Source organism: Physeter macrocephalus, chromosome 4 (assembly GCF_002837175.3).
Source record: "Physeter macrocephalus isolate SW-GA chromosome 4, ASM283717v5, whole genome shotgun sequence".
NCBI classification, from domain to species: domain Eukaryota; kingdom Metazoa; phylum Chordata; class Mammalia; order Artiodactyla; family Physeteridae; genus Physeter; species Physeter macrocephalus.
Genome location: NC_041217.1, coordinates 88,232,355 through 88,244,599, shown reverse-complemented (window position 1 = coordinate 88,244,599; position 12,245 = coordinate 88,232,355). Strand labels below are relative to the sequence as shown.

The 12,245-nt window shown below is 43.2% G+C and overlaps 1 protein-coding gene across 1 annotated transcript; it reads right to left on the bottom strand.

Annotated features, from left to right (window-relative positions):
* Nucleotides 1-804: 804 nt before the first annotated feature.
* HENMT1 (HEN methyltransferase 1) lies at nt 805-9,962 on the bottom strand. The gene is made up of 7 exons (XM_055083901.1): nt 9,849-9,962; nt 9,132-9,260; nt 7,108-7,220; nt 5,244-5,378; nt 2,456-2,635; nt 1,718-1,892; nt 805-1,215 (listed from the first exon to the last, which is right to left on the bottom strand). Exons 1-7 carry the CDS (start codon nt 9,960-9,962, stop codon nt 805-807), a joined length of 1,257 nt encoding a protein of 418 aa, XP_054939876.1.
* Nucleotides 9,963-12,245: the final 2,283 nt, after the last annotated feature.

Genomic DNA, 12,245 nt, shown 5'->3' with positions numbered 1-12,245 from the left:
AACCTCTGCACTCCCACGCCTTAGAAAGAAACATCTCAGGACTTCCCTGGTGGCACAGTGGTTAAGAATCTGCCTGCCAGTGCAGGGGACACGGGTTCAAGCCCTGGTCTGGGAAGATCCCACATGCCGCAGAGCAACTAAGCCCGTGTGCCACAACTACTGAGCCTGTGCTCTAGAGCCCGCGAGCCACAACTACTGAGCCTGTGCACCTAGAGCCCGTGCTCTGCAACAAAAGAGCCACCGCAATGAGAAGCCCGCGCACCGCAACGAAGAGTAGCCGCTGTTTGCTGCCACTAGAGAAAGTCTGCGCACAGCAATGAAGACCCAACACAGCCAAAAATATAAATAAATAAATAAGAAATGTCTCATTTGGACTACTTTTTTTCCCCATTACAAGAAGCTGTATTTCCCTCTCTCCTACTGCTACTACCACCCCAATTCCAGCCAGTAAGCTCCCAGAGAGCAAAACTCAAAAACCCCAGGCAATATTTTAATTATGAAGTTTTGTTCCTTTCAAATACCTGCGTTCCTGTTTTGTATGTGTTTTAGGCTAACTATTACAGGTTAGAATTTAGCCCAGAGTAAGAGGTTTTAAAGCTACTCTACCCCCGGGAAAAGATTTTAAACACTACTAGATTATTCAGTTTTCTTTTAAAACTCTTTAATGTCACATGCAACACACAAGAAAACAAAAGTTAGGTGATTTTTAAATTAAAAGTTACCTGAATTATGGCTGCACAGAGTTTAAATTCTAAATGAGCCCAATTATTGCTAAGGTCCTGAATGTCAGGAAATAAAGAAGGCTCAGTAGTCACCACAATCATGCAAATCAACCTTCACTGCAGAACCATTGCAGTTCAGTTCTACTACATCAGCAAGGAACTCTCTCAGCTTCTCTACATTACCACATATGTGCCCCAGCCTGGGATAAGCAATGATTCTCTCCAGGGGTACATAAAACTTATCTCCAATACAAAAGGGTTGGGGAGTCATCTCCATGGCTTTGTCTGCCTCTGTGAGTACTGGAACTGGAAGGTCTGAGATGAATTTTCTTGTTGGGTTGCCAGGGTCTGCGGACTCAGGTTCCAATTCATGCTGTCTCAGACTCACTTGACATGTCCGTTTCATTCTGTTCACCTCTCGGTACACTAGATAAGTCACTACACGTCTACGGTAATTCATTTGCTGTAAACTCGGGTATGAGGTTGTATAAATCTGAAGATAAAAAAATGCAAAAGACTGGGAATAGAAGAATATTTTCAAAACCACTAGTAACCTGTTACCACATTAGAATTAACTGTACATACAGATTAAGCATATGTACATGTCAAACCCTACCCGTTGTGAATGCTACAATTGTAATGGGAGTCCAGAACTATTGACATAGACACTCTTCACCATATTCTTCATCATACATACCTCCCAAGACCAAAAGGTTCTGACAAGCTTGGAGGCTCAATTTCATGTCATTTCCCGAACCAAGCTACAGAGAAACTGCTAATCCTAACAGATTACAAAAGTGGGAGGGTGGTTTGCTGGAGCAAACAGCCTGGAAGTATTTCTAAGACAACAGCAGATCATTCTCTGTAACATGCTTTGAGACACTGTGGGGCACGGGATTCTCCTCAAAAAAGGTCATTTACACTTCTCTATAGTAGGGACTCATTTCACCATCCCAATAAATGAACTTGCTCTCAGAGCCACAAAGAATACTCACAACTTCATAAACATGTTCGCCATGGTGCTCCAAAACAGCAGATTCAGTTGCCTTTGCTTTTTTCCGGAAGACCCCTATCTGGGTACAACATCCAACATCCTCAGCTCCTGCTGGTGGTTCTCCCACACCAGTAAACTCCACAGAGTAACCGTAGTGATTGGCCACGTCTAAAGCCCTAAAGTCAAAACGAAGAGAAAAATCATTTTCCTAAACTATTGTTAAACAACCATTTCCAGTAGAACAGAACATGAAAATTACAAGACAAAACAAGCTGCAATTCCTACAACACCACCTAATGCCATATCACGGGGTTTGCTTATTTCTGTTAAGAGCGTTAAGGCAATGACAGTGTCAATTTCCCGGTAACCACAAGAATATGGAGCAGTATGCTGGGATGGACAAGAAAACCAGAAGGGCTATAATCCCAACTCCTATTTAGGTTTGCAGTTATGCCAGAACATGACCATCTGTCATGCTCCTGGGAGATAACTCCTGATACCTTCATGTGAAAGGTACCTGCTGCCCACACACCCTTTCCACACGTGCCTGCCTGTAGGACCTGACAGAGAAAATAACGCCCAAATGTCGTGGTTTCTTAATGATTATATGCTAAGTTGCACTTTGGAAATCAATGTTATTGGAATAAAATAAGAAATAACTTAATTGTAGATAATAAGATTTACTTCATAGGGTTTAAAACTCCAGCACAGTCACAAAAAAAAACACTTAAGATCTCACCAGGTCTGAAACTGCATTCTACTCCACTCAAATTTGTGATCTGAATCTCTGAAGACTGCAGATGGAAACAGGGAATTGAAATCAGAGTTCGGTGTGCTGATGACAATCATGGCTGGACACATGTACCCAAATACGACTTCAGGAAACTTCGCCAGATCTTCTGAATTAAAATGTTCTATTCTAAAGTGGTAAGTGAGAAAGATATAAGTAAACCTAGCTTCACTTGCAAGTAATTTCCTAATTGATGTAGCAAAACAACTTCTAACCATGGACCTCTCAGACCAGATAAGAGAAATATGGTTCAGCATTATTCACAATAGCCAAAAGGTGGCTGTAAACGGATGAATGGATAAGCAAACTGTGATACATACAATGGAATATTCAGCCTTAAAAAGGAAATTCAGACCCAGGCTGCACATGGATGACACTTAGCATTGCTCCTTGGCTCTTCAACCAGTGCTCTAATGTTCTCCATAAGTAATTTCAAACACTAGGCGCCTGCTACGTGCCAGGCAACAGGAAATACAAAAGAAAAACACTCTGCTCTAGAGAACACATTACTAAAAACTGGAAATCTGAACACAATACCAGGTAAACTGACCCCAGAATAAGACCCTTAACTACTATTAAAAGGTCATTAAGGAAAAAAAAAAAAGGTCATTAAGAGACATCTTGGGGGCTTCCCTGGTGGCGCAGTGGTTGCGCGTCCGCCTGCCGATGCAGGGGAACCGGGTTCGCGCCCCGGTCTGGGAGGATCCCACATGCCGCGGAGCGGCTGGGCCCGTGAGCCATGGCTGCTGAGCCTGCGCGTCCGGAGCCTGTGCTCCGCAACGGGAGAGGCCACAAGAGTGAGAGGCCCGCATACCACAAAAAAAAAAAAAAAAAAGACATCTTGGTTTCTGAATACCATTTCCCATTAAAAGGAACCAGAAATGGCAGACTGGGAAGGAAAAGTAGACAACCAGCCTGGTACATCTTGCTACGCCAGAAATAAAGTGCTCAAAAAAAGACAGACATATTACAAGGACACAGGAGCCAGCTTGAAGGGACCCCCCACTGACCAATCTTGGGAAGATCTGAGCAACAAAATACAGTAAGTTACAAAAACCATTTAAAAAAATAGAAATTCATGAGTTCATACTGATGATAAATAAGTGAGGTGGGAGGGCTATTGACTAGTAAATATAAAGAAGTGCTGAAATTGCAAAAACCATTTGCCACCATATAATATAGGGAAATTCTGGGGGGAAATATGGATGAGTGACAAGATATGTGTATGGTCTGCAGTCTCCAGACTGCTTATCAGTTGTCAGGGGTGAGGGGGGTGAGGGGGAGTAGTAATTGTACAGCTAAGCAACCGCACCTTGACTGGGAAGATCAAAATTAACCTCCCCAAGGACAAACGGATATTGGTGCCTCCAGATGGAATGACCCGAGGATCCAAATAACATCTTCAGTGCTCTACTGTGTTCCAGGAATGCATAGCCTGAGTCTAATCATTAAAAGCCAAAAATGAAAAATATTCTTATTAAAATAAAGGGAAGAGCTTCCCTGGTGGCACAGGAGTTAAGAATCCACCTGCCAATGCAGGGGACACGGGTTCGAGCCCTGGTCCGGGAAGATCCCACATGCCACAGAGCAACTAAGCCCGTGCGCCACAACTACTAAGCCTGCGCTCTAGAGCCCGCGAGCCACAACTACTGAGCCCGCGTGCCTAGAGCCTGTGCTCCGCAACAAGAGAAGCCACCGCGATGAGAAGCCCGCACACCACAACAAAGAGTAGGCCCTGCTCGCCGCAACTAGAGAAAGCCCGCGCGCAGCAGCAAAGACCCAACACAGCCATAAATAAATAAATAAATTTTAAAAGTAAAAAAAAAATAAAGGGAACTGGGGAATTCTCTGGTGGTCCAGTGGTTAGGACTCAGAGCTTTCATGGGGTTCAATCCAGGGTCGGGGAACCAAGATCCCGCAAGCCTCAAGGCGTGGCCAAAAAAGAAAAGAAAAAGACAGGAATTGGGGGCTTCCCCGGTGGCACAGTGGTTGAGAATCCGCCTGCCAATGCAGGGGACACGGGTTCGATCCCTGGTCCAGGAAGATCCCACATGCCACGGAGCAACTAAGCTCGTGTGCCACAACTACTGAGCCTGCGCTCTAAAGCCCGTGAGCCACAACTACGGAGCCCGCGTGCCGCAACTACTGAAGCCTGCGCCCCTAGAGCCCGTGCTCCACAATGAGAGAAGCCACTACAATGAGAAGCCCGCGCGCCGCAACTAGAGAAAGCCCGCGTGCAGCAACGAAGACCCAACACAGCCAAAAATAAATAAATTAATTAATTAAAATTTTTTTAAAAGACAGGAATTGGTTATTTAATACTGAATTTATTAAGGGCAAAGGGTAAAACCTACCCTTTGGTAAAACCTGGGTAAAACCTACCCATTTTCTGAACCTTAAATGGTTCAGAAAAAAAAAAATGTGTGGAGGGAGAGGAGACAGCAGGAGAGCACATATACACAAGATAAAATAAAGAAAATGTTAATCTGTGAATCAGGATAAAGGATATATGGGTGTTCCTAGTACTTTATACATTTTGCATCTTACCTATAAGCTTGAAATCATTTCCAAACAAAAAGTTGAAAAAGGCCAGTAAAAAGCCAATCCCAGCTGACAAGCAATTTTATTTACAAATAACTCAGATTATGACAAATATTTAGGACATTAAATTTACTGAGACTAATTCATGCTGATTTTTCAAATGAATGTATACAGTAAGAATCAGTTTAATACTTACAATTCAATACATGCTACCAAATCAAATCCAAGCAAACGACAGTCTTTCTCCAAAACAGAGCCGTGATACAAGGTAATAACTAAATCCAGCTCTCGAGGATCCAGATGATCCCCCACGCATGGGGACAGCCTAGACCTGCAGAAGCATTATTGCAGAAGGAACATTTGAACACATATAATCTATTTGGAATACCTTACCAGCTACAGAAACTCTGATCCTCTGATAAATTATCTTCTGCTTACATTGGTAAATCTGACATGGCCTGTTTCCATGACTTGCTGTATTAAGCACAAGGTCATAGGGTAACTTCCTCTCTCATAGGGCATTTTTTTTAATACATCTTTATTGGAGTATAATTGCTTCACAATGTTGTGTTAGTTTCTGTTGTACAACAAAGTGAATCAGCTATACATATACATATATCCCCATATCCCCTCCCTCCCTATCCCACCCCTCCTGAGCTGATCTCCCTGTACTATGCGGCTGCTTCCCACTAGCTATCTATTTTACATTTGGTAGTGTGTATATGTCAATGCTACTCTCACTTCGCCCCAGCTTCCCCTTCCCCCCCAGCCCCCTATGTCCTCAAGTCCATTCTCTATGTCTGTGTCTTTATTCCTGCCCTGAGACTAGGTTCATCAGTACCATTTTTTTTTTTTTAGATTCCACATATATGTGTTAGCATACAGTATTTGTTTTTCTCTTCTGACTTACTTCACTCTGTATGACAGACTCTAGGTCCATCCACTTCACTACAAATAATTCAATTTTGTTTCTTTTTGTGGCTTGAGTAATAATCCATTGCATATATGTGCCACATCTTTTTTATCCATTCATCTGTCGATGGACATTTACGTTGCTTCCATGTCCTGGCCATTGCAAATAGTGCTGCAATGAACATTGTGGTACATGACTCTTTTTGAATTATCTCATAGGGCATTAAATGGCCAATGAGAACAAGATTTTTAATATTTGATATTCCTCTCATTATTAATACTTTTGGTTCTCTCACCTCACTTTGGATCAGTGATTTTCAATTTTTTGTTCTTTAGAAGAAAAACATTCTTAAAACAATCTGTGGAAGTCATATATGAGTGAGACTCATTCAAACTGAAGGAGACCTCGGGCTTCTACCCTGGTGCTGTGGCAATTTAAATCCTCTGCTATAAGTTATCTTGGTGTTCAGCATTAGACTTTGCCATTTGATATTGAATTTGCAATGCTTTGATTGCTATAATTACTGAATTGAAGCTATACTTTCTACATAGGTAGAAGCAAAACTTCTAGGTATTATTCACACCATACAGGCAAATCATTGTCATGGTAAAGGCATTATTTGGTGAGCCTGGGGCTCTCATAGTGCCTCCTTTTAAACAAGTTATAAAGAACTTGTATACAAAACACTTCATCTGGGTGTACAGGAGAAACGTTATGGACACCAAGGGGGGAAAAGTGGCAGGGCGGTGGTGGTGGTGTGATGAATTGGGAGATTGGGATTGACATATATACACTAATATGTATAAAATAGATAATAAGAACCTGCTGTATAAAAAAATAAATTAAATAAATTTTTTTTAAAAACCACTTTATCTGGGAATTCCCTGGTGATCCAGTGGTTAGGACTCCGCGCTTTCACTGCCGAGGGCCCAGGTTCAATCCCTGGTCACAGAACTAAGATCCCACAAGCCGCGTGGCCATAAAAAAAATTTTTTTTAATTTAAAAAAAAAACCACTTCATCTAACTATAATTAATAGTGCCACTAGTTTTACAACGTCATAAAGCAACTATACTCCAATAAGAATTTTTTTTAAAGTGCCACTAGTTTTAGACTAATGCATAATTATTTTAGAAACTCAGTATTACCCATTCCATTTAAGTCTCCCTTCATTGATATCCACTCCAACAAGCTCTTCAATGCACTTTTGGTATTTTAATATCACTAGGAGGCAAACATCACCACACCCCAAGTCTGCAACCTGTAGATGAGAAAGAATGTTATTTCAAAGACATTATAGCCAGAAGTCACATATGATCAAGCATGTGGTTTTTTTTTTTCCAGAAGGAGTGGGTATCAAAAGAATTATACAGTATATTTTTGGTAGAAAAAAAAACAAAAAGGAAATTAACCTGAAACATTGTAAACCCGGGGGAAAAAAATAAGGCCTGTTAACCTCCCATGACCTACTAGCGTGTTTGGACAATAAACTAACTCAGGTATCAAGGTATATCCTAGGGGCCTGGCACAGGGAGAGCACACATGACAGGCAAGTGTGCTAAGAGGAGGCCTCTGAGAAGCTTCAACAAGATTTAGAAAAGGATGCTGGCCAAACATACCAGGATATAGCTTGATCTTGTTAATCTAATCCCCTTAATATATATTCACACATTCTTAAAGATTTTTATTAAATCTGTTTTCTTCATCACACAACAGTCTTCATTAACCACAGGTAAGTTACCTATATATTTCTGAACCTCACTTTAGGTGAAAAGCGCAAATGAAGATAACTCATGACAGACGCTTAAAAGTACCCACATCCAAAAAGATGTGCAATCTAAGTTGCACCCATGGTTATTCAGTAATTTTCCTCTTTGAGGCAGGCACATTTATGGGATGGTGGAAGAAGGGGAACACAGAATTGAAAAACGAAAATCTAGTTTCAGAAAGCAAATCACAGGAAGCAATGAACTGTACTAATTTTTAAACAGTATACCCAATTTTCTTCTAAGCAGGAATTGAGCTGAAACTATACTAAGGATACATGAGCCCCATCACTACCTACAAACTACATAGCAAAAAGAAGTTTGTAGAGTTTAACTTTACAAAACTCATGAGAGAAACCACCATTTTCCTTAGGAAGTCTATCATCCTTTAGCCTGTAACTGACCCTATAGACTTCAGATATTCACTGGGCCTAGCCAGCTCCCTTGGTCCTATGAAATCCAAACACTGACACAGAAGGGAGGTGTTACCCAGACAAAATCCAGTGCCAGCACTGATCATGAACCTTTGCTACAAAGGGAAAGGGAATAAATGCCAAGGGCTCCTTGCCTTTCCCCCACCATTATTACCTAATTAAAAAGAACCACAGGGCTTCCCTGGTGGTACAGTGGTTGAGAGTCTGCCTGCCGATGCAGGGGACACAGGTTCGTGCCCCGGTCTGGGAAGATCCCACATGCCGCGAAGCAGCTAGGCCCGTGAGCCATGGCCGCTGAGCCTGCACGTCCGGAGCCTGTGCTCCGCAACGGGAGAGGCCACAACAGTGAGAGGCCCGCGTACCGACAAGACTAGTCTGCTTGGATGTTCAGACTAAATGCTCTAGAAATGTGGAACACATAAAGATCACATCCAATGGTAAAATGTCAAGATTTTCTTCACATCTGAAACTGGCAATGTTGAATTTTACCAGAGCTCTGTGCGCCTGGTAAACAGGTTAAAGGTATCCACCTATACTTTGTATTTCCAGAAAGGGCTTTCAGAAGGTACCATATTCCCCCACACTCATAGATGCTGCCTAGTGTTCCCATTCTTTGCCTTGAATGATTACCTTGACTACTTGTCCCAAAATTCTCCTCCCTCCAAGTCCCTGAACATTGGACTGTATTTAGCTAAGGATCGCTCCCAGAAAATAGGCTGGTTTCAGGGTTCACACATTCCACTATCCAATCATACCACCCTTTTATCCCACTTCAGCTCATTCTCCTCTCTATAAAAGAAAAATCCTTTTTGCCCATTAAGACAGATGCTCTCCCCATGCAACCCTTATCCCTCCTTGCAAGTCTTTTTGTATAGTCTCTGCTTACTTGCTAAGTCCCTACTAAGATTTTTTTATTTGACAAAGCATTACATAAGGCATTATTAACAAATGTTTGGAAAGAGAAATACCTACCTTCTTGGGTTGATGTTGCTCCACTAAATTTTTAACGAATTGGTAACGCTGTTTGTATAGTGGAGGATTAAACTTAATTATCTTCTTGTTGGGGACTTCTTCAACATTACCATCAACCACACTATTGCACTGAAAGTTTACAAACAAAATAAAAGCGGGGGGAAGTGTTCTAATCATGCATGACTTCAGGAATTAAATAAGAACATTTTATGTCCCCCAACCACTTCATAGAACACATAGGCCCTTGAATCATCTCAAGTCCTAAGATCAGGTGGCACTGTGCTTCCTCCACACTTCATTTCATTTAAGCCTCCTCTCGTGTCTTTTAAGTGATTATCTGGCTTTAACTCTCCCTATAGCCTAGAGTCGGCTGAAGAGAAAATTACTTATGAATGCACTTAATAAAACAATTGTAAGTCCCCTAGCCACACGGGACTTTTAGTGGAGTGAACTGCCAAAGCCTGAGGTCCAGGTCGGCAGGAGGCTAGAAGCTGTTTATAACTGACAAAGACTCTCCTTAACCAAACTGAAGTCAGACTGAGCCCTTTTTTTAAAAAATTAATTTTTATTGGAGTATAGTTGCTTTACAATGTTGTGTTAGTGTCTGCTGTACAGCAAGTGAATCATGGGCCCTCTTTTGACTACACCTACCTGGACCCTGTCCTATCTTTGGCTGGGCTGGCCCAGTTTTAGCAGGAATCATGCTAAGTCACCCACACTTGATATCTGCTCAATCTGCATTTGATCAAACACCTCATCCCCTGCCCTCGATGTATGATCAAGCTGGCCCACCTTCAGAAGCCTATCAAGTAGGTTTAGCAAGAACCCCATACCCTTGATGGGGTTCTCTTCTCTTTTCCATCCACTGATTCCCTCACTCTGCTCATATGCTATAAATCCTCCCCCCCAGCCCCCCAACCCCCGTCTATTGCATGGCTTTGGGCCCCACCCCTCTCCCCTACTGCAGTGGTCTTACTGCAACAGTCCTAAGCAGTTTTCCTTTTTAATAGTCTTATTCGGAGCCTTTTACAAATGTCAAAATTTCCTTGACATGACCCCAGTAGAAAATAATGTCATGATTAACCCATAACTGCTGTTACTGCTGTTCCTAAATACTAGTCTTATAAAGGAATACAGTCCAAAAGGCACTAGGGCATTGCTGTCCAATAGAAATATGCAAATATGCAACCTTCTCATAGCCTATTTTTAGTGTTTTTAAGAAGGTGTAATTATATTAACCAATATATCTGAAATATTTCAAGATAAAATCAGAAATGCTTGATCTGTATTTGAATTTCAAAAAAAAAGGTACATTTAAAAAGATTCGAGCTTCCCTGGTGGCGCAGTGGTTGAGAGCCTGCCTGCCGATGCAGGGGACACAGGTTCGTGCCCCGCGCAGTGGTTGAGAATCTGCCTGCCAATGCAGGGGACACGGGTTCGAGCCCTGGTCTGGGAAGATCCCACATGCCACGGAGCGGCTAGGCCCATGAGCCATGGCCGCTGAGCCTGCGCGTCCGGAGCCTGTGCTCCGCAACGGGAGAGGCCACAACAGTGAGAGGCCCGCATACCGCAAAAAAAAAAAAAAAAAAAAAAAGGTTCACATACCCAAGTTATTCCAAACATACTGTTTTCCAATAATGAAATTTTTTAAAACTAATTTTAAAGTCAAGTGAAGTTCTGTTCCTCAGCTGTTGACGCCACATCTCAAGTATTCAATAACCATGTGTAATATAACCATTTTATATTGTAAAAAGGACTTGAGCATCCACGAGTTTTGGTGTGCACGAGGCGTCCTAGAACCAATACCCCAGGGATACGAAGGGAGGACTGTACCTCACAGTACATCGCGGGGATGACTCTTCCGAGTCATACAGCAGGTCACGAAGGGAAGCCTTACCTCTATGTTGTTTTCTGCCATTGTTTTCAAGTTTCGTTGAGACAAAAATACATATGTCTCCTTCAACGACTAGGCTGTAAATACAATATATCAGTTTTTGCAGAAGAGAAGCCTGGACTGAATAGCTGCCTAGATCATTGAGAAGGAAGACAGCGAGCTTTCTTCTTTCTCTTTACATTTAATCCACAGAATTTATCCAGGAAGTTCTGTTTCAGACAATATCAAAGAGGCTCAGGAAGCCTAAGTAACTTTCCGCCACGCCAAACACATGCAATAACACCCATTCTTTCCTTTTACTATTAGTTTGATACAAACTGAGCAATTCTATCAGTTGTGACTATTTCATTAAAGCCCTCAACCTCACTCAAATTGCTTTCAACTACTCTTTCACACATGGTCGAAATGAAATTTAAAGAGAAAAGTGTCCTAAGCAAGTGATAAACTGAAGATGCTCCAGCATATATCCAATTCACTACTGGCCTTGAATTTAAGTTTTAGTTCTCTGTTACACACCTCTATCAACCACAACTCAGTCTAAAAAGTAGACATGTCAATCTAACTTTTGAGTTATTCTCTAAATCTAACTCCGAAACCCTCCTCAAGCGAGCCAGCGTTAAGGCATTTATAGAGCATGGGTCGATGCAACTATTACCTTTGAGTAAGAAGTACCTCCAAATGCACAAGCAAAGCGCGGCGGCGACCAGCAGACACTGCAGAGAAGAGCGGGTCCCGAAGAGCAGCGGCCGCGTTTAGCTCCGGGCCCCGCCCTTGACACCTGCGCACGCACCGCCTCGCCACGTGACGTTACCCGCCCGCCGCCACACCTGCGCTCTCCGCGCCTGCGCCGCGGGCTCGGCCCCGGGGCATCATACTCCTACGCCCGAGGCGTCCAGAGCCCAGCCCGGGGACCAACCCTATTCCTCTAGGCTCCCGGCTCCAAGGCGTCGGTTTTGTGTCTCTTAACGACCGCTGTGGCTCATGCCCCAAAGCCATTTCTACGTCTTCATCCTCACCTTGGCGGGGGGTACCACGGTCCCTGCCACGTCCCTCCTCGCGAGCGGCTGTGACCCGCCCCAGCCGCCCAGGAGCCGCGACTGTTGGATCGAGGCGGCGCCTCGCTCGGCGTGTCCGCGGTCGCGAGCAGGGCCTCCGGTTCTGGCGGCTGTTGGATTCGTGGCTCTCCCCGTGCGCGGCAAAGAGCTGAAACAGTCCCGGCC